General features: G+C 42.8%; 1 protein-coding gene across 1 annotated transcript; it reads right to left on the reverse strand.

The window, feature by feature from the left end:
- Nucleotides 1-15,159: 15,159 nt before the first annotated feature.
- Nucleotides 15,160-15,711, reverse strand: LOC136851627 (uncharacterized). Its single transcript, XM_067126018.1, has one exon. It carries the CDS (start codon nucleotides 15,709-15,711, stop codon nucleotides 15,160-15,162), a length of 552 nt encoding a protein of 183 aa, XP_066982119.1.
- Between the last annotated feature and the right edge of the window lie 7,825 nt (nucleotides 15,712-23,536).

The raw sequence follows: 23,536 nt of genomic DNA on the forward strand, positions 1-23,536 counted from the left end.
CTGTTGCTTCGTGTTGTCCTCTCCATGTGCAAGTCGAGTCTCTACCGGCTTCAGTTTTGTTGGAAAATGTCTGCAGTTTAAGTTCACAATGGCCGCGAAGTCAGATTATTTACAGTGATAATAGGTTCATCTTAGAGAAGAAAAAATGTTTATATGTATATGTGACCTCACTACACGCCCATGACGTTTGGGAATGTTTAGTTACATCGTTGAAATTTTCATTTTATAAAATGCGCAGAGCAATGCATCCTACAAGACTGGCGACACAACGTACGTAGTAAAGACTTCACTTTTATTTTTACAGGACGACAATGGTAGCATTGATTTCTGTTCTGATTAATTCCAGATCATGATCCCTCTGCTCACTGTTTAAACAATGTAGTCAAAATACATCTAAGTGTTGTGTTCAGAATAATTCGCAGCTAAAAACGGCAGAGCCATTTTATATAACACGGGAACCTGTGATGAGGCCAAAGATAACATGAATGTAGCTTACGCACTCACGTTCGTTGCTCTGAATTCTAAAGGGAATTCATTGATGTTTTTCGTGAGCTTATCTCATGTCAACACTACGGGCACGATGCTTGCAATACACTTTGAATCGCAAGAGGATTGTGAGCTGTTCTCTTAGAGCCAACTCGTGCTGATGCTGTTTGTTAAATGTGTACTATACGAGTTGGTATTTTTTGTGCAAAGGCTAATGAACTCGGAAACAGGTTTTTCAGTTAAGATTCTCTTATACTTTGATTCTAGATACACTTATGACATGGACAGGAATCGCGAGCTGTGTATTTAGCCAGAACTTGCTCATTTTATGACTATTCTTTTGCTAAGATTTTATACATAAAAAGAAACACGTGTATCATGTAAAACTGTCTTTCAAACCATAAAGGGGCCAAAAATATACACTTGTAAATGATTTTTTATGTTGTTGAACGCGGCCAAGTTTTGTACACTTGTACCTGGCATTACTTTTATACCTTATGGGTCCAAAATGGGTCCAAAATGTAGCGATAGGACTTGTATGTCAAATATCTTCATGTACACAGAAGACAAATTTAGGGAGGAGGAAAAGCAAAGGGCGTTGCAACAAGACCCTTTTAAGCTCCTTTTTGTCTCTTCGAGTTGCCTGCAAACTTCCGAATGACTCCAGCCATTTGCTTTCTTTCCTTCTTGTATAGGAGGCAACAAGAATGGAGTTAGAAGCTTTACAGAGTGTGACAGCCTTTACCCTGGAATCACACAAGGCATTCAACCGATCTTGAAAGGAATGAATCACTGATAAACCGCTCATCCATATTAGAAAAAAAAAAAGTTAGCCTACGATCACATTAGATCACGTAACCCCATTGAGTGCTGTTTTATAATTTCGTTCTTCCTGTGATTAACGAAATCAGCGATATTCAGTTACGGTGGGCTTTAGTGTTCATGTAGCGTGTCCAATATACCACTACCACAACATACAACAAAGTTACTTTCCCTAAGTTAAAACAAATATATATCAGAGTATTCTTTTCTTTCGAATTTTTTTACTGCGTTCCAATTTCAAAAACTGGGTTGGAGGCGAAGCCTCAAAACATTTTGTTGGCAACCAAAGCACAAGGTCGCATTAACCCTCCACGCATCTTGGAAGTGAGAAGTTACTGATTACTTATCACTTTGTGCATACTTTTATTGAGTTTCGTGTCTTCTACTAACATAACTGGCAGATATGATTAAGCATCCTGTTGATACAAAATTATATATGTTTTTCCGACACCTTGGCTCTGCTGTCATTCTTGTTGAAACATACTGGACCATTGTAAAATATACCGAAAACATGTTAATAAACCAGTGTGTACTTTTATATTATCAGGTTGATTATCTTTCATTTAACCCTGTTTATTCATGGTACTCTATGTGTTTCATCTTGGAAATCCATCTACCATTATAAACTGATTAATCTATATGTGACTTACCAGATAACGTGAGCTGCTTCTTAAGAATCTGTTTCACCAGTTTCATTTTTTGAGAGTTATGCCATTCCTATAAAAACTAGAGGTTGATGGTTTATATGTATCTCTGATGGGATGACAACATGAAAAATTAGAACGTGAAATTGTCGGGCCCAGAGTTCATTGGATTTTGGACAGGCTTCAGAGAGGTCCAATCAAGTTAAAAAAATATGATTACGTATATATATATATATATATATATATATATATATATATATATATATATATATATATATATATATATGTATGCATATATATATATATACATATATAAATCAAAACCTTTATAGCAATTTGTTCTAGGTGTCTATAACTTAACCGTGCGCAACAACATTGCAACATATAAAAGTAGGGGGACATAATGGCTGTTCTTCCAACTTAGCGCTCCCAGTACTAAACCCACATGTTTGAAACGTAACCTAATCCCCAGGTCTATTGTTCATAAATGGAAATGCTTTCTAAGTTAACAGCACCACCGTTGTATGTGATGTGAAAAATAACACTTAGCGATAAACACTGGCGTATTTTGCATTTTTATTTTGTATGTTCAATTGCAATGGGATCCGTTATGACGTGGATTTTAACTAGAAATAAAATCATACATTTTATTGTCACTTTCTGAGATACCAAACTACTGATATCCCATATGAAGGCCGACTAAGTAATCAATCAAAATTTAATGTCCAAATTCCCGCTGTAAATAGTAAAATGGTGTGTTACTCCTCGAACGTTATTGGAACGACTGTTGCTAAAATTCAAGAGCAAATACTACTGATTCCCGAGCAATTCTTATAGGAAGCAAATGACAGACCTATGAAAACTCACTCCAATTGACCCAGTTCGGGAATTACGTGGGGGAAAGTCTTTCGAAAACCTTGATTTCTCTGATGTTTTCAAATTCATCTTTCCTGAGATTCTTCCCTGATATGGGAAAAATGGGAAGCATCCATGTGTTCACACGAATGTGAATATATATTACTTGTTTACAGGTGGTTCAGAACTGTTGAAACTGCGGTTAATTGACAGTAGGGGTACCCACTCTAAGGAGCCCGCCGTCTCACGGGTCAAGTTTACAGTTACCAGTTCTCTCTTCGGTGTTAAACAGATTACTGTGAAGCTCATCTTCCGGCTAGTTTTTATGTTTGCGTATTTCGTCATCAAATTTCTTTTAGGCCCCGTTCATCGTCTGGATTACCGGTATTTCATTTTCAGTTTGATGTGAAAGCCTAGGCAATTATAGTCTTCATGCTGTGTGTGTGTGTGTATGTGTGTGCGCGCGCGCGCTGTTTGTGATGAAGTGTGTACTTTCAACTTGAGGTCATTTTACTTTTCCTTGACGATTGTCTCATTTGTGTCAGTTTATAAGTATTGTTATTATTATCAATTCTTTCTCACGTGGAGAGCCGTTGTATCATGTTTAGCTATTCCTTATGATTCTGACAATCCAGAGTGGGTTAACTGAAAACGTTTGAGATTTTGAAATGAATTAGTAGTTTTCCTCGGACAACCCACTAGTTCCCGATAGAGCCAAGGACATTGAAATGAAAGTCAGTGCACTAGCATGATGTAATTCCCTGCCTCACGCCGTGATCACTTTAACGTTTCTCCTTTGGAGAAATTCGGGGTCAGGTGAATAACGAGTTGTAGATTCACCGTTAAAGCTGTGAAGACCAGCGCCATAGTTAAAGTTCAGTGGTATTGTTTCCAAGATATTTCTTTCAAGCTTTTGGACATTGTGGGGTGACAGGCGCTTGTAGCGCATGCGCTGTCTCGAGCACCTATGGGAGCTGTTTTGTCTTCCTGTTAGCAACAATTGCTTACCTTTTTCACCCGATAAAAACAAAATAAATTCTTAGGCAAAAGTACCCGGATGTTTTCTAACTCCTCCCAGCTTTCTCGACAGTTTCTTCAGTTTATGGAAGGCTGCCTTGCCGGTAAAAAGTGTCGATGGTGATCGTAAGTGATAATTATATTGACTATTACGGAAGATGTAAAAGGGCCCTTTGTCCATCTGAAAGTTCGGTAATCCCCTTTACTGATACAGTGCCTCTCCTCCACAAATCACACTTTAGCCGAGGTGTCAATTACCCCGGCTGGGAATATGACGAAAGGAAATGTGTGCTCTCTAGCTGTGTACTCTCCGGTGTATAAGGTTAGTTTGAGGTGAATTTGTGTAACACCTTTATGGCGTTCTCGGTCAAGTAAGAATAGATAATATAGAATTCAGGCCAAAGGCCAAGAGTTGGGACCTATGAGATCATTCAACGCTGAGAGGGAAATTGACAGTAAAAAGGTTTGCAAGGCATAATAGGAGGAAAACCTCGCAGTTGTTCTATGGTTGGTAATTCTAAGCCGGCTGTCCGCGGTGAGCTAGACTGCAATTGTTGCTTATAAAGATGCTTTTTTGCTTTACAAGAATTTAAAGCAATATTTTGTCGGCCGGTTGTAACTCAACTGTAATTGACCCGAAGACTGCACGACTTGAATTACCCAACGCAGGGCAGGTCTGCCGGCATTCCGCGGCAAGCCCTGCCTCCCTCGTTTTCCATATATTAACACGGCAAAATAACCAGTAAACACCTCTAGGGTACGTTGTTGGTATTTTTAGGTGTTTACTGCTACAGTTTCTGTCAGTATTAGCTATGGAGGGGCTTGCCGCGGAATGCCGTGGCATTAGACCTACCCGCGTTAGGCAATCAAGTCGCGTAGTCTTCAAAGGTCAATGACAGTTTAGTTACAGCCGGCCGACAAAATATTATTTTAAATTCCTTGAAAGCAAGTAAAATAACATAGGAAAACGTCAAGTCTAGCTCACCGCGGACAGCCGGCTTAGAATTACCGTGCACTGACGGCATTATCCTCCAACTGGGTCGGTCAGGTAACGATGGTTGGGTGCAACATTCTCACACCACCCAACCCGTCACTCTTTGGCTAGTCAAGGACCCGGCTCCCTATGGTTTTTTTTTTTTATGGTCCTCATTGCACACATCTTTAACCATAAATTCCAACGTTGGAATGAGAATTTTCTTCATCAGATATGGGAGGAAATCGTACCCGGAAGATTTTTAACCATAATGATAATGCATAATATTTCCTTGGGTGGTTCATGTTGTTCACGATTGTACTGGCAGTTTTGTAATGGTTGTTCCTGACTATGCTTAAGCGCGAGCAAGGGAGCTCCAATAAGGGTTGGGTAGTTATATTTAGGTTTGATGGATTCCGTTAGCTCTTAATGGCTCTGTATGATTAAAGTGGGTCTTTAAGTAATTCGTATGATAATTATCAGCGTCTTCCAGCTATATGATAGTATTGTTTATGTATCTGCAACCCAAGTTCGTTATTATTATTCCTAAGGTCCTTTTCCTTCTCATTGTATATGCACTCTGCGCTTTCCAATACGATGCGTGTTTCGCAAGTAAAGAATAGAAATTTGAGTTGATTTGACGGCCATTAGTTTGCCAGTTGTTAATTCGTGCCATGATTATGTGCATTTGTTCTTTCAGCGATGAAATTGTCATGCCTCTCTTTTTGCAAAACATGATGTAAATCATGTGCTGCTTGAAAATTGCCCAAATAATCATTGTGCAAATTATCGTAATTTCAGTATGTAATTAGCTAGTTATGACATCAACGGCTCACTGAGAAGAGCGCCATTCCCAGAAACTCAGACTGTTTTCATGTACCGACTCCGCTGTCATATTCTGTCATTAATTGAAGGGACTGCTAATGTTACTTATATGCTTTCATGTATCTATGTAGGCTGAATGATCTGTAGAATATGAAATAAATTAACTGTTTCTGGGTCATAATTGGGCTGGTGTTTGAAAATTCTGATGATTTTTAACTGTGCAATCCCATGCATGATTAAATTGTTGCTCGGCAACTACCTAGAAACTAAGAAAGTTATCAGCTCAATCTTAACAGTATGCCACTCTTCAAATACAGTCTTGTTGCTTATGCAGTGCTGCTCCTTTGCATTAATTTGATCTTATCTTTTGAGGATGGACTTGTGGTTGCTGTACTTAGAACATGGTGTAAAGTATACAGAATGAAGTTTAACCCAAGATAACTCGAAAGTATAGTAGGCCTAGGACCTAGGATCCTCCCACCCCGCACCTCTCCTAACAGTCTGGGTTGGTACTTGCAGGCATATAACTTTGCTTGTAATGGTCAGGAGACTGATCATGAGCACTTCCCAGGATGTACTGTGATAACCCTGAAGAATTATGATGACCTGTATTCTGGGGACAGATTACAGACTTCTTTACATGCTTTCAAAGAAGCACCATCATGAATAGTGTCAGGGTCTGTACTCTTCTCCCGATAAGGATAAAGGGCCAGAGTACGCATTGAACACTGAGAACCAAGCATGGGAGGGCCATGCAGCGGAGATCAGTCATAGGCAAACTTGTGCACTGCCGACAACTGCTGGCCCTGTGAATGAGTGTTGGGATCACCGTCAGGGGCTTCATTTCAGATTTTTGTTTGGGGGGGCGGGTGTTGCAAAGATGGTTTGGCGAGGGAAGCGAGCCTAACCAGCAGGGAGGTTTTTTGATTTTGAGCTATTTTATGTGCTTTTTGAAGCCACATGAGCAAGGTATTTCAGCAAAATAGGAAGACAAACAAACATTGTGTGTGATAGAGAAATATAGACAGACAGACAAACAGATAGGTAGGTAGATATACAGATAGATAGATAGAAATAACTTGTGTGGTGACACATTTGAATTTCGGTAGGAATAATGGAAAAGAGTAATAATGGAAACCTACTACAGCATTTCTTGGGGCTTGGGGTGTGAGGGGGGGCAAGCTGAGGCTTGGGGGGGGCAACTTGAGCTTCTAGCAGTTGCCCCCAGCCCTCAAAAATGACGCCCCTGATCATTGTAACTCCCAATACAATGGCAGTGATTGTGTAACCTTTCTGATATCAGTTGAAGAGACACTGAGTCACGTGAATGAGAAACAACACATTCACAGTACAGTATCATTTAAACAAGGTGTTGGGGAGGTCTCCCTCTCACTTTACAGATTGGCTATCAGCTGGATGTATCGGAATATAGTATTAGATCAGCTCAATCACCAGAGACAGGTCATCTGGAAGGAGTGGTCACTACATCTGCATGTAGTGGAAATGTTCTGAGGCTGGTGAACCCCGGGGATCAACTTGTTTGCCATGCAGGTAAACGTAAGTTTGCAGTGCTCTACTTGCGGTGCTGGACCCCAGGTTGCTTGGAAGAAGCCTCCCAGTACCCTAGGGATAACTTTGACGTTTATGCTTTTCCTTTGTTCTACCTGATCCAGAGGTTGATCACCTCAGTGCTGGTGACTCCAAGACTTAGAATAATCCTGGTGACCCTTGCTCAGTGAGCTATCATAACATCATTTTAAATTATCACGTACAGATTGAAGCATATTTCTCGAATGTTCATCATGATTTTAACTGGTTTTGTTCAAGAATTTTTGAATGGAAGCAACCACTACCTAATACACCTTAATGTGGTTAATCTTTCAATAGTCTCTCCAAAGTATAAATTGAAGGGAGCAGTGATGTCAACCTGTATATAGAGTTTGAATCTTTTGGCTCTTGCATTGAGGCTTATGATTATTTGAGAGTATCTTTGAGTGTCCATGGTCTTATGACTTGGAGCAAAAACTAGATATTGTTTCCTGATGATATACGGCATATAGTAGCAGTCTGGGAGGGATCACTAGGAAGATGTATAGGAAATATGTTTCGCTTCTTTGCAGGCCAAGGTCATTTACCAGCGTTCTCTGGCCAAGCAACATAGGTAGTTCAAGAGTCAAGAGTGAATCTTGGCTTTGTTTTATTAATGGCATAAATTCAAAGGCACATCAAGAACAGAATGGAGAAAAATAGGGAAACTTGGCAAGAAGTTTTTGTGTCCACTTTTCAAGTTAAAAATTTATAATATTCTTGTAAAAAGCCCAAGACAAGTGGCTGAAGAATTAGGAAAAAAAATTTCTTTTGGGGGAGAAGAATATCTAGCCTTGGAAATTATTAACCCCAATCAACAATTTTGAAGAATCAGACTATCAGATTGCTCCAGACCCAGTTCAACCCTAATGCCTATTGTGCCAGATTTCCATTAAAAGGGCTAGGTGAAGTTTTGGCTTATGCCGAGCTCCAGGCAAGAACACTATTTTCTAACGAATGCTGAAATATCTCTCTGACTTCAGAAAACAGGGGACCAGGGAGTTAGGAAATATCTTTAACAATCTCTGTGGTAGAACCAAATAGGACTACAGAGTAGTAGCTCTAGTAAGCTGTATCTGTAAGCTAATAGAAAAGATGAAAAATACCACATTAGTCCAGCATTTGGAAAAAAATAAATTGCTCTCTGCCTTTCAGTTTTGATTTAGAAAAAACTTATAGCTTTAGGCCTATTTCTGATTTCGAACCAAATTCAAATGGTTTTATAAACCAGTGCCAAATTATTGGAGTATTTTTTTTATATGAAAATAGCGTAAGAGATCACAGCTTCAAAAGATAGGGATGTTTGGATATATAAGATTCAGAAATTCATTTTCATGTGACTGATTTTGTAAAGTACAGTAAGTAGGGAACAACATTTCTAGTCCATTCCTACAGGAAGAGGGTGTTCCTTAGGGAAGTATCCTTCAACTTTAAGGATTTATGTAATGGCTTTTTCCAAGGTGTTTCCAAGCTGCCTGAATAGGCCAGAATTACAAAACTTCTTCCCACTGGCATCATAGAGAGTGCGTTTGAATGTTTGAGTGAGGACTGAAGAGTGACTCTATAAATAACCAGCACAAGAGCGAACAGACTGACAGAATCAACCAGCACGTGTTTGACCAAGATGTCACTGCTACTTTGGGATAGAATACCAAAAGACATTAACAAGATGGTGAAATTTGGGGAGAGGTACCTGGAGGCACACATGTTAAGCTTAGTGGAATACCTGGAGCCAGTAAATTAGTCTAGTTGGAGTCTCCAGAGAACCAAGGACTACGAGATGGCTGAGCAGAAGCAGACTGACAAAAACGTAGGTACATACTATCTGCTGTGTTAGCAGCATGCAGATCTGCAGAACAGAGGAAGAGGCGATGTAATTTACCGTTTAGTGAAGGGAATGTAGGCAAGGAGAAGGCTACTGTACTACAAAATACAGGTTTACAAGTGCAGTTGCACATAAAAGTTGCAGATGAAAGTTTGGTAGCTGAGAACCAAGTGACTGATAAGAAATGGGTTTGTGCACTCACACTAAGAGTATCTGTAGATATCCAGTTGTAAAGATTTATATAAACACTCCATACTATGAGGGAGTTACTTGCCATGTGCCTAGACAACCCCGTTTATGTCCTTAATACTGGAAACATTCCAGGCATAAAGGACCCTGAAGAAATGATCAAAGCTTGTAGCTTAAAGGTCAAGAAAAATGTAGGGACACATGACCAAAGGGATGAGCTAGAGGAAAGTGATGTAGGGATGGATTTGGAGAAGGCTAGTACCTAGACAACAGTCTTATGATCAGAACCCAAATTTGGCAGGAGAAATGCTGCACCAAGCCACTGGCAGATGCTTCAAGCATCCCAGAAGTAGGATCAGAACAGCTGAAAGGAGCCCAGCAGAAGGATCCTGACCTAGCCGAGCAGTGAGCAAGAGCCAAGACTGATGCTGGATACAGTATAGGGTACACCGTTCTTATGAGTCCATTGTCAGTGGTCAGTGGAGCTAAGAAGACTGTGGACAGTATAAACAGCAGTTTTTGTTGGCCAGGAGTGGTTGACGACATCACTACATTTTGCAGGTCTTGTGACATTTGCCAGAAGACTGCAACAAAGGACTATACCAGCAAGATACCATTGGGAAAGATACCAGTGCTAGAAGAGTTGTTCAAGAGAGTAGCTGCAGACCTGATTAGACCTATATTGGCGGTGGTAGATTTAGCTACATGGTACCTAGAGTCAGTGGCACTTCCTAAAATAGAAACTAAGCAGGTGAGAGAGGCACTACCCAAAGCTTTCATGGGGGGTAGGATTATCCAAAGAGATGCTCAACAACCGAGGAACCCAGTTGACTTCTGAAATGATGAGGGTGGTAAGCCATCTGGTGTGCACCAAGCAGCTGTTTATAACTGTATAATCCAAGATAAAATGGTCATGAAAAAGGATCATTGGTGTGCTAAAATCAATGCTAAAGAAGATGTGCCAGGAGGTACTGTGTATTCACTGTTTGAGGTACTGTATGGAAGGACTGTGAGCGGACTGATGCAGATTCTCAAGGAATTATGTCACAGAATGTCACAGAAAATTCCTTAAAAAAATATCAATCTTCTCGTACAATTTTTGCACTCAGTTCGATTGTGAGGTTTTTACGAAGCCGCAATTAGATCTTTAGCTTAGTAGTCTAGCTAAATTATTATTTTCATAACTCTTTGGTCGTCTCATTGCAGTGAATGTGTAGTGACTTGGTTTTATGGAGTTGGATTTTTTTAAATTAATATTTTCTGTTTCTTTTATATCCTGATTCATATTCTGTGCTAATCTGGTTGCCTTATTTATTTGCATTGCTTTTTGTCTTAATGGATTTCTTCTGTACATAGTAATACTTTAAAGAGACTAAGGTCTAAACTTTTTTTCTCTCTCTCTCTGTACATTTCGCGTGGATTGTAATTTTTTTTCTTTCCTTGAGTCAGTCGAGAATTCCATTGAGTTTCTGAGGAACGATTTTCAGAAGCACAGAGAGAGGACACTTTTCGATAAAGGAACTCCCGAATTTGGGTGTTGATTACTGTGTATAAAAGAACTTACATTTGTATTTTGGGCAAAGGATTTTATCTTTAAATGTAGGTTTTGAGCTATGATTTTATTGTACTGTTTTGAAAGTTGAGTAACAGTTTCATCTATATAAATATTATATGCATTAACATGTGAATTTACTAATATATTTATTTCATGTTAACTCCTTCCATTGGATTTGAGGCTGTATAATTGCTCCTCACATATAACTGAGGAGCCAGGGCTTGTTTACGGTCATTTTCACCATTAATTTGTTTCGGAAAATTAGCTTATGTCGTCAACCATGCGCGTGTGTTAAAAATAAACATCCCTGATGTCGGGCGTTAACTGAGCAACCTGTTCTCTAAAACTGAAGGCAGTTTCCATCTGCTTGTTATGAGAGCAAATCTCAATCAATTTGCTGTTCCACCTGCCCCCCCAACCCCCAAAAAAAAAAAAAAAAAAAAACACTGCATTAAGGTTACCTTCAAACTTAGTTTCTTTTCGTTGCCACTGTTCTTTATTAGGTAATTGTCATGTAACAGGACGTACCCACCTTGATTTTGAGGGCTGTCTTTAATCACAGATGCTGCCCTTGCTCATTTTTAGGAGTTTTATTTCTGTTTATTGAACATCAAGTTGAGAAAATGTTCTAGCATGCACTCTTATCCTGGAGAGGGGTCCAACCACGGGGGGGGGGGGGGCCGACAATATTGATATTTTAATTTATGTGATGTTCAACCCTAGCAGAAGTTTTTGGCCTCGATCGACCATGCCACTGACTCGGATTCTGTGGGTGACAAATATGCTGTCCACCCTCATTCTCCTGAATTTTCTAACTAGGAGATATCAGAATCATCTACATCTACGGTATGTTTGTGTAATGATCAAATTCTTGCCATTTTAGAGTAACCGCGTAATTCTAAGCATTGAAAAGTATTTACTTCGTCATGCCACCACTCACAACAATGGAGTACAAGTCTGGCAATTCCTAAAAAAGACAGATAATTCTAGAAAGAACCCAATTCATAATAATAAATGAGATACGGGAGGAGGGATTAAATTCAAGTACATCCACAAAGTGAGATGAAAAGCAAAGTAGAGTAAAGAGACTTGGAAGAATATATAAAGATCAAATGAAGAAACTTCCAAAGGGAAGATTGATAGAAAGATGTTTGCAGGATTTTTAAAACAGTCAGTTAGGATAATGAATATGAACTTGAGGACTAAAACATGACAGAGGGAAAAATTTAAGTTGTTCCATCAGCAGAGATTAGGACAACCCTTAGGAAAAGTTGAGACCTGACAAATGGGACGAGACTAAAACAGATATTTACTGAAGGTGAAGGGGATGCCCTCGTGTGAAAGTTATGAAGGAATGAGATTACTAGAGCGTTTGCTATCAATTTACTGATGAAGCTGCTAAAAACAGTAACACCTGTCGACGAGTCATAAAATCAGCTATAAGATAAACATCTTGTAGAAAGGAAGAGATTATTTATATATGGATATGTACAAAGACAAGCAACGAGATGTCAGGAATCGTTAAGCTGGTGATGTCAACATACTAACAGGATCTAGAGTTTAGATGGTGGCAGGTATATCAAATGATTTAGTATACATCAAAAATTAGTTTCTTACGTTTATTGTAGTAACATAAGAAACTACAAAAGCGTGCATAAGTCCCTTTGGAGTTGCTTAGTGCAGGTGATCAAACATCCATAACAGGATCAGATAAAGTTGTAGAAATGTTTATGAAAATATTAAAATTGTAAGATAATTTGTAGTTTTTCTAGGTTTACCAACCAGAGCCTTTTATATAGGAGTATCCTTCAGCTGAAGCTAGGAGACAGTTGTTGATCTTGGGAACAAGGTAGGTAACCCTTGGTTATTGGGAGTGATTAGGGAATACCCTTCACTCTCCTACCGTCACCAAGCACTTTCCTTCAGCCACAGGTACAAAGAGAGATGGGACGGATAAAAAGCTCTGGGTTGTATACTAGGAAAAATACACATTATTGTACCTTAAAAATTTTATATTTGTTCATATAAAAATACAAACAGCCATTTTAGCGAAGACATACTCTGTAGGTGGAAGGTAGTCTCTGAAAACTGACTGGAGCTGAACCCTACTGGAACTGCAGCGACCCCGCCACGAGTACGGGGAAGGGATGCAATGACTCCTGTAACCTCCTACTCGGTCTGGCATATGGGATGATCGAGAAGTAGGGTATGTAATGAGGGTTTGTAAAGCCTTGATCAAGTACAGAAAAGTTCAGGGAACCATAAAATTCCTCATTGCAGAAATGAAGTCAGAAGGCAACTAATTTCTTGTTAACACAAACTGATGGGTCCAGAGTAGCTCAATCACTGCTTCCACTTTGTTAAAGGGAAGAATGGAGGGAGACGCATCTCAAAGAAAGATCTCTTATGACTGGGTGCTCAAGAGTAGTCAACTGTATCTAGCCCGACCCAGCTGGTACCATTGCCTAAATGTTGCTCTGGGAAGGAGGAATGGACAGAAGAGTGTCCAGTTATTCTGCATTTATAGCCCCAGATTTACACCAGCAAAAGTACTCTGGTGAAATGTTTGTCTGGCCAAATGGAGCTGGGTGCCTAAACAACTTGTTGAGCAGGCACCAAAGCTCTCAAGGATTAGTATCCTGAGACTTGAGGCTGGCATCCCTCAGGTATAATGAGATAAAGGTTGTCTGCCTAAGCAAGACCCTTATCATTACTTGGAAAACTGAAAAATTCCTCCAAAAGGATACGGATGGACCCTACACCCCTGACTTCGTGGGTTCCTGAATGAGTAAGAAGTGACATCTCCTCAGAAGGGTCATAAGCTTGTTTGGATACCTCACAGAGTCAGAAAGAAAAGAATGCCTCCTCCTTGTGCTTGAGTAGGAGAGCTATTAGTGCTCTTCTTGGTCTTCATTTCCTTCATCATCTACCTCCACCTCGACCCCACTCTCTTTCCCTGCGCAGGCAAGCATCAAGAAAGAAGTGTAGTCTTCACGTAAGAAGTCTTGATAGGCTACCACACACTCTCTCCCTGCAGACTGGGCGTGGTTGCCTAGACACCAGCATTGACTGGCATTTCCCTGGTGCCAGCCCATTTAGACTTGAGGTCTGCTCCTGTCTAGTCTCTCAGTGAGCTCTCGCGCTCACATCAAGTCGAGGCTACTTGGCTCATTTGCCTGGTTCATGAATCATACCCTTCTCGCTCTGACTCTGGAGTTGTCTAGAGGGTGTTTGCACAACCCACCCAGTAAGTGATTTGTGTGGCCAGTTTACTAGTTACGTACCCAGTTTGTGGATCAGGTTTGCTGATAGATAGCAACTGGGTAATTGGTTCTCTTGGTCCAGCCAAGGTCAGCCCCCTTGATTTGGGACCTCCTGGACATGGTGAGGGGGCTCTTTACCCCTGGAATTTGTTCCTAGGTTCGAGTCCAAGAGTCCTATGTACTATGTATTCATTTGGGTTAATTCTTGTGGAATTTTCCACTTTTGGTAAAATTTATTTGATAGGAAAAGTATCACAGCTGGCTGGGACTGGGGTTGTGAGGTTCAAGAAATGTCATAGGTGAAAGACCGATCCTTTATTATTCTCGACAGGTGTTTATAATGCGGAAAGCAGACGGAAAGGTAGCTGGCGACCTGAGGCCCCCCGCTGCGTCCATACAAGGGTTGTGTTTATTAACAGGCATAAAAAGACATATATAATGAGTTACCAAACGTGTAAAAGGCAGATATATATATCGGCGGACAGGCCGTACAATGAAGCATACAATGAGATACATAAAGAATCTGAAATCGCAAGTAACATATATGAAGTGATTAATGTGAGTATGAAGAGCAAAACACAAGAATGGAGAGGCGATTTGATGCCCTTACAAATACTCCCCCTGTAAGAGGTGCAAAAAAAACGAGCAGGTAAAAGAGAACTGCTGCTTTATTTCAGATCCAGGCAGTTTATATAGCGGCAGACTGGCACCGTGCCGCGAAAGACAATGAGATTGTGTGTGACCTGAGGTCGATAATAATTAACAATAATATACAGCTAGCAAGTACACTTTACAATATAAAAACAGACAGAATTCCAATATGGATATAATCTTGATGCCTGCGAATGAAGAAATACAAGATACACAATTGACGACAGGTGAACAAGTACATACATAGTTTAAATGATTGAAATTGCGTGACCTGGCACGTTAGGCGTGACCAATTGTATGGCGAAGAAAATGGGACGCCACCATAGAAAACTTGCTCAGCGGAGACTTAGTGAATGACACGTTCGATGGAGACTCCGCTGACGGCTCTGTAGGTGACTTTACACCCCCACCCCAAGACAAATAATGAGAGGAGCAATTATTGGATGATACAACCCCGACATCTGGGGTTAGCTTGATGTGTACCCTGGGCTGCCCCGGACCCGCTTTGGTGGGGGAGCGGGTGTGTCTGCGGGGAGGTACTGAGGGGGAACTCTGGGGCACCTGCCTACCTCCTCGTGTACCTCGCTGTCCAACAGGAATGCCAGCTTCAACCTGTCGATGGTGACCCAGTTTTCCCGCCCGTGGATGTCAAGGAAGTATGCCTTGGCAGCCTGCCTAATGGCTTGGTGGAGCCCCCTGTAGGGCCTGGTTAAGGGCGACCAACGGGCATCCACCCTGACGAAGACGTAGGCGCAGGAGTCTAAGGTGGGTGGGCTGTAGGTGGTGGTTCTGTCAGTGAAGGTCTTATGGCAGGGCGCGAACTTCTGTGTGAATTCCCTCAACCTCGGGAGGGGGGTGTTAGCGCCATCGGCTGACAGCGGGAAGAATTCTCCGGCCAGTGTCTTCCCGTAGACTTTCTCAGCAGGGGAGGCGTTGCCATTTGCCTTCGGTGCGGTGTGGAGACCCAGCAGGACCCAGGGGAGCTGTTCCTTCCACCTCTCGTTGGTGCAACGTGCCATGAGAGCTGCCTTAAGAGAGCGGTACCATGCTGTTCGCTGTGGGGTTGTAGGCCATTGTGCTGTGTAGTGTTGTACCCATCAGCCGTGCCAAGGAGACCCAGAGCTCTGACAGGAAGGCTGGACCCCTGTCTGTAGTGATGCTGTCTGGCACTGCGAAACGGCTGATCCAACAGGAGAGGAGGGCCTCTGCACATGATGCTGTTTATGCCTCCTCCATGGGGGTTGCCTCAGGCCAGCAGGTGTAGCGGTCCATGATCATTAGGAGGTATCTGGCTCCTCCTGACTGTGGAAGAGGCCCGACGATGTCAATGTGGATGTGGCTGAAGCACCAATGAGGCTGGGGGAAGTTGCTGACCCCAGACTCTGTGTGCCGGGATGTTTTGCTTGCCTGGCATGGGATGCAGCTCCTTGCCCACTGCTGAACGTCCTTGTTGATGCCAGTCATGAGGCGTGCCGTTGTGCGCCCTGATGGATGGGGGAGACTGTGGACTATGTTGAACACCTGCTTCCTCCTCGAGGCGGGTACTAGGGGACGGGGACAGCCTGTGCTGGTGTCGCAGAGGAGAGTTGTGTTCAAGTTTGCTAACAGCATGTCTTCCCACTTAAGAGGCATCACTGCAAGTCCTGTAGTCTGCCGTCTCTGGGTCTGCTGCTTGTTCTTTTGCCAGGTCTTCGTAGTTGATGCTGAGGTAAAGAGAATTGATTTCTACTCTCGATAGGGCGTTGGCTACTGGGTTCTTCCTGCCAGGTACGTAGTTGATGGTGCACCTGAATTCGGAGATGGCGGTGAGGTGTTGCTGTTGCCTTGCAGACCATGCGTCTCCCTGCTTTGCAAATGCGTGCACCAAGGGTTTGTGATCTGTTAGGATTGTGGATTTGGTCCCCTCCAGCAGGTACTTGAAGTGTCTCATGGCAGCTCCCTGTCGGAGGCACTATAGCGGGTCTCTACTGGCGAAAACTTGTGGCTGAAGAAGGCCAACGCTACACAGCACAACGGCCTACAACCCCACAGCGAACAGCATGGTACCACTCTCTTAAGGCAGCTCTCGTGGCATGTTGCACCAACGAGAGGTGGAAGGAACAGCTCCCCTGGGTCCTGCTGGGTCTCCACACCGCACCGAAGGCAAATGGCAACGCCTCCCCTGCTGAGAAAGTCTACAGGAAGACACTGGCTGGAGAATTCTTCCCGCTGTCAGCCGATGGCGCTAACACCCCCCTCCCGAGGTTGAGGGGACTCGCACAGAAGTTCGCGCCCTGCCATAAGACCTTCACCGACAGAACCACCACCTACAGCCCACCCACCTTAGACTCCTGCGCCTACGTCTTCGTCAGGGTGGATGCCCGTTGGTCGCCCTTAACCAGGCCCTACAGGGGGCCCCACCAAGTCATCAGGCAGGCTGCCAAGGCATACTTCCTTGACATCCACGGGTGGGAAGACTGGGTCACCATCGACAGGTTGAAGCTGGCATTGCTGTTGGACAGCGAGGTACACGAGGAGGCAGGCAGGTGTCTCAGAGCCCCTCAGTACCTTCCTCAAGACACCCGCCTCCCCCACCAAAGCGGGTCCGGGGCAGCCCAGGGTACACATCAAACTAACCCCAGATGTCGGGGTTGTTTCATCCAATAATTGCTCCTCTAATTATTTGTCTTGGGGTGGGGGGAGTATTTGTAAGGGCATCAAATCGCCTCTCCATTCTTGTGTTTCGCTCTTCATACGTACATTAATAACTTCATATATGTTACTTGTTATTATTTCAGATTCTTTATGTATCTCATTGCATTATTGTATGGCCTGTCCGCCGATATATATATCTGCCTTTTACATGTTCAGTAACTCATTATATATGTCTTTTTATGCCTGTTAATAAACACAACCCCTGTATGGACGCAGTGGGGGGCCTCAGGTCGCTGGCTACCTTTCCATCCGCTTTCCGCATTATAAACACCTGTCGAGAATAATAAAGGATTGGTCTTTCACCTCTGACATTTCTTGAACCTCACAGCCCCAGTCCCAGCCAGTGGAAAATTCCACAAGAATTAACCCAAATGAATACATAGTACATAGGACTCTTGGACTCGAACCTAGGAACAAATTCCAGGGGTTCAAGAGCGCCTCTCACCATGTCCGGGGGGTCCCAAATCAAGGGGGCTGACCTTGGATGGACCAAGAGAACCAATTACCCTGTTGCTATCTATCAGCAAACCTGATCCACAAACTGGGTACGTAACTAGTGAACTGGCCACACATATCCCTTACTGGGTGGGTTGGCACTCCCAGACAACTCCAGAGTCAGAGCAGAAGGGTATGATTCATGAACCAGGCAATGAGTCAAGTAGCCTGGAAGAGAAGCTTCTGATGTGAGCGCAAGAGCTCACAGAGAGACAAGGCAGGAGCAGACCTCAAGTCTAAATGGGTTGGCACCAGGAAATGCCAGTCAATGCTGGTGTCACAGTAACCACGCCAGTCTGCAGGAGAGAGAGTGTGGTAGCCTATCAAGACTTCTTATGTGAAGACTACACTTCTTTCTTTGATGCTTGCCTGCACATGGAAAAAGAGTGGGGTCGGGAGGTGGAGGTAGATGATGAAGGAAATGAAGACCAAGAAGAGCACTAATAGCTCTCCTACTCAAGCACAAGGAGGAGGCATTCTTTTCTTTCTCTGTGAGGTATCCAAACAAGCTTATGCCCCTTCTGAGGAGATGTCACTTTACTCATTCAGGAACCCACAAAGTCAGTGTGGGACCATCTGTATCCTTTGGGAGGAATTTTTCAGTTTTCCAAGTAATGATAAGGGCCTTGCATAGACAGACAACCTTTATCTCATTATACCTGAGGGAAGCCAGCCTCAAGTCTCAGGATACTAATCGCTGAGGAGGCTTGGTGCCTGCTCAACAAGTTGTTTAGGCACCCAGCTCCATTTGGCCAACAAACATTTCACCAGAGTACTTTTGCTGGTGTAAATCTTGGGGTATGACGCAGAGTAACTGGACACTCTTCTTTCCATTCCTCCTTCCCAGAGCAACATTTAGACCATGGTACCAGCTGGGTCGGGCTAGATATGCAGTTGACTACTCTTGAGCACCCAGTCATAAGAGATCTTTCTTTGAGATGTTGTCTCCTCCATTCTTCCCTTTAACAAAGTGGAAGCAGAAGTTGAGCTACTCTGGACCCATCAGTTTGTGTTAACAAGAAACAGTTGCCTTCTGACTTCATTTCTGCAATGAGAATTTTATGGTTCCTAACTTTTTTCACTTGATCAAGACTTTACAAACCCTACAGCATACCCTACTTCTCGATCATCCCATATGCCAGACCCTGAGTAGGAGGTTACAGGAGCTTGCATCCCTTCCCGTGCTGTGGCGGGGTCATTGCAGTTCCAGTAGGGTTCAGCTCCAGCTCAGTTTTTCAGAGACCACCTTCCACCTACAGAGTATGTCTTCGCAAAATGGCTGTTTGTATTTCTATCTGAACAAATATAAAATTTTAAGGTACAGTACAATAATGTGTATTTTTCCTAGTATACAACCCAGAGCTTTTATCAGTCCCATCTCTCTTTGTACCTGTGGCTGAAGGAGTGCTTGGTGACGGTAGGAGAGTGAAGGTATTCCCTAATCACGCCCAATAACCAAGGGTTACCTACCTTGTTCCCAAGATCAACAACTGTCTCTAGCTCCAGCCGAAGGATACTCCTATATAAAAACTCTGGTTGGTAAACCCTAGAAAACTACAAATTATCTTTACAATTTTAATATTTTCAAACATTTCACACAACTTTATCTGGATCCTGTTATGGATGTTTGATCACCTGCACTAAGCAACCCAAAGGACTCATGCATCGCTTTTGTAGTTTTCTTACGTTATTACAATAAACGTAAAGAAACTAATTTTGATGATACTAAATCATTTGATATACCTGCACCATCTAAACTCTAGATCCTGTTAGTATGTTGACATCACCAGCTTAATGATTCCTGGTATCTCATTACTTGTCTTTGTACATATCCATATAAAATAATCTCTTCCTTTCTACAAGATGTTTATCTTATAGCTGATTTTTATGTCTCGTCGACAGGTGTTACTGTTTTTAGCAGCTTCATCAGTAAATTGATAGCAAACGCTCTAGTAATCTCATTCCTTCATAACTTTCCACGAGGTCATCCCTTCACCTTCAGTAAATATCTGTTTTAGTGTCGTCCCATTTGTCAAGTCTCAACTTTTCTAAAGGGTTGTCCTAATCTCTGCTGATGGAACAACAGAATTTTCCCTTTGTCATGTTTTAGTCCTCAGGTTCCATATTCATTATCCTAATTAACTGTTTTAAAAATCCTGCAAAACATCTTTCTATCAATCTTCTCTTTGGAAGTTTCTCATTTGATCTTTATATATCTTCCAAGTCTCTTTACTCTCTTTGCTTTCATCTCACTTTGTGGATGTACTTAACTTAATCCCTTCCTCCCATCTCATTTTCTTATTATGAATTGGGTTCTTTCTAGAATTATCTGTCTTTTTTTAGGAATTTTACCAGACTTTGTACTCCATTGTTGTGGTGGTGGCATGACAGTAATCTTTTCAATGCTTAGAATTCTGCAGTTACTCTAAAATGGCAAGAATTTGATCATTACACAAACATACCGTAGATGTAAATGATTCTGATAGCTCGTAGATAGAAAATTCAGGAGAATGAGGGTGGACAGCATATTTGTCACCCACAGAATCCGAGTCAGTGGCATGGTCGATCGAGGCCAAAAACTTCTGCTAGAGTTGAACATCACATAAATTAAAATATCAATATTGTCCCTCCCCTGGTTGGACCCGTCCAGGGTGTGGGATCAGAACGACAAGTACCTCCACATTAATATCCTAGAACACAAGGCAGCCTTTTTGGCTCTCCAAAAGTTTCAGGATTGAGTGATGGGGCACTCCGTGATACTGATGAGTGACAGTACCACTGTAGTGGAACACGCCAACAAGCAGGGGATATTGGTATCCCTTCAGCTTTACGAGTTGATGGTGCAGGTGCATGAATGGGCAGTAGTGCACTCAGTGGAAGATACATTCCAAGCAAGAGGAACGTGGAGGCAGACAAACTCAAGTTGCCAGAGTCAAGTGACAGGGACAGAGTGGTCCCTACACCCAGATGTCGCAGAAAGATTGTTCAACCTTTGGGGATGACCAATGTTAGACTTTTTTGCAATTCAGCACAACAGGAAGTTGCCAGTTTTCTGCTCGGTCATCCTGGATCCATGGGAAGCAGCAGAAGACACCTTTCAGGCACCCTTGGGACAATCTCAAAGCGTACGCTTTTCCTCTGTTCTGTGATTTGTCTGGTGATCAACAGGGTCATGATCACCCTGAATCTCAGGATGACCCTGGTGGCTCCCAAGTGGCCACATGCTGAATGGTACCTGGACTTACTAACTCTGCTATCCGAGTCATTGACAGAGATTCCTCTCTGTCACAACCTCCTTTGCCAGCCGCATGTCAAGATGTTCCACCAGTCTGTAGAGACCTTACCTCTTCGCGGCTGGCAACTATCCAGCATCTCTTGTGAGTGAGAGGCTTTTTCATTGAGCAGCGACAGAGATGTCTGGATACCTTCGCAAGCCCTCTGCAGCTGTGTACCAAGGAAAATAGGCCGTCTTCTGTGGTTGGTGTTGCAGACAGGGTATCTCTCCGGTTGGAGCTGCAGTACTACTTATTCAGCAGGACTTTCTCGTCTTCCTTCGCTGAGAGAAGCTCCTCTCAGCTGTTAAGGGCTACAGGGCTCCCTGGGCCTATTCCTGGACCTGAAAGGCATTGATCTTTCCTCCTCTTGGTAGATTTCTATGCTGATGAGAAGCTTCAAAAAGTCTTGCCCTCCCAGGGAACTCAGGCCCCCTGAGTGGGATATGACTCATTCTTTGGAGCCTGACTCATGCACCCTATGAGCCCTTTTGAGAGCTGTCAGACAGGAATCTGACCCTCAAGACTGTCTTCTTGCTTGCCCTGGCATCGGCGAAGAAAGAAGGCAAACTACACGGCCTTTCTTTTGCCATTAAGCACTCGAGGGGATGGAGATCTGTCACGCACGAATTTGTCCCAGAATTCATAGCAGAGACTCAGAATCCATCGGTCCCTGACGCCAGATTCGGGTCCTTCTTGATCCCCTCCCTAAAGGAATTTGTTGGTGATGAACCAGATGATATGCTTCAGTTTCCAGTTAGAGTGCTACAGTACTACCTGAAGAAGACTCGACAACTCAGGCCTGGGTGTTGACGACTCTTCATTAGTCTCGACCAAGAAAGAAGTGTCCAAGAACACCATTTCCTTCTGGCTTTGTGAGGCGATCAAATGGGTGTACTCTACACCTGACGAAGTGGGTGACAGTACGTTCTGGGCCAGAGCTCACGAGACCAGGGCTATTGGTCTGCCCCTCACATTTAAAAAGAGCTTGTCAGTTCACCAGGTACTGAAGGCAGGAGTGTGGTCGCCACAGACCACTTTCACCTCCTATCTATAGGATGTTGCCCATGGGTCTTTGGACACTTTTTCCTTGGGTCCTGTGGTGGCTGCTCAGCAAGTTGTGTAGCTCATCCAGTTCCCTTAGCAGGACAGGTAGCATCTCGGCTAAGATGTGGGTTGCGAAAGAGAGAGAGTGAGTGCGTGAGACTAGCCTCCTCCCTATCTCTTTTATTCTCCTTCTCTCTCCATGGGCAGAGGATCGGTTGGCAAGCCGTCATGTGTTGGGATGGGCATAGATGTTGGTGAGTTACATTTCCGAGCACCCTTTCTATTATCTAATGTACTTTAGTGGAGTAGGAGCAAGTCCTACCTTTTCTCTAGCAAGGGGAGGGAGGGGTTAACAATTAACAAACCCGCTGGTTATCTTCAGTATCTTCAGCTTTGTCTCTGACATGAAGGGTTCATCCAGACCTTTTTCAAATCAATGATGCTTCTCAAACCCATTATTTCGAAAGGCCCAGAAGCCAGGAGGTTGAACACTCTTATGGTTAACAGATCAAAGTATGGGACTACTTCCATTGCTCTACATGACCAGGAAGGGAGGCCCAGGTACGGCAAACCACTAGTCGGTTCAGAAGCTTACTCAGTATCCTCCCACCAACAAGTAAGTCTTTCATATGTAAAGACTGAGGATTTGTATTCGTGTAGGAACAAATGACAAATTTTTAAAGTAATTTGTATTTTTCCTAGCATACAAACCTGAGGTCTTTACATATACTGCCCACCTCAAGCCACCCCTCATTCTGATACATGGGCCAGAAGGTAAGTGACTGCATAACCGTATGAAAGAGTGGGACTCCCCACCCAACTGTCCTATAGTTAACTACCTAACAATCTTATTAGAATTGAATAGCCAGTTTCCAGCTGCGCTGAATGCATTTCCATGTGTAAAGACCTCAGCACTTTAAAGAGTTGTTTTTCTCATGGGTCAGCAAAGAATTTAATAGCGTTCCTTGTAATTTTTTCAATGAATATGCATCAAGGGAAGGATTGTCCTCTATGATTAGTCTCATAGACTGGGGAATCACTCTGCTCAGAGCTTATACCTAGCAGATAATGGACTATTCCTTTCAGCAAATATTTTTTTTACTGGGTTAGGCCTTTCCTCTTCAGTGGAGCTGTATATACTTTAAGTGTTGGACTGTCTCTGTCTCCTAGGAATTTCAGTCCTGAGTGACAAGTTCTTAGTGATTTAAGCATTATGAAAGCATCTCTCAAGAATCTATTCTGCTGTTGGACAGTGTCTTTAACTGTCCTTTCTTGGCCTCAGTGTATAATTAGGGCTAGTCTTTTGGCTTGTTGTATTGCATTCGGTTTTCAATGG

Source organism: Macrobrachium rosenbergii, chromosome 3 (assembly GCF_040412425.1).
Source record: "Macrobrachium rosenbergii isolate ZJJX-2024 chromosome 3, ASM4041242v1, whole genome shotgun sequence".
In the NCBI taxonomy this organism is placed as follows: Eukaryota; Metazoa; Arthropoda; class Malacostraca; order Decapoda; family Palaemonidae; genus Macrobrachium; species Macrobrachium rosenbergii.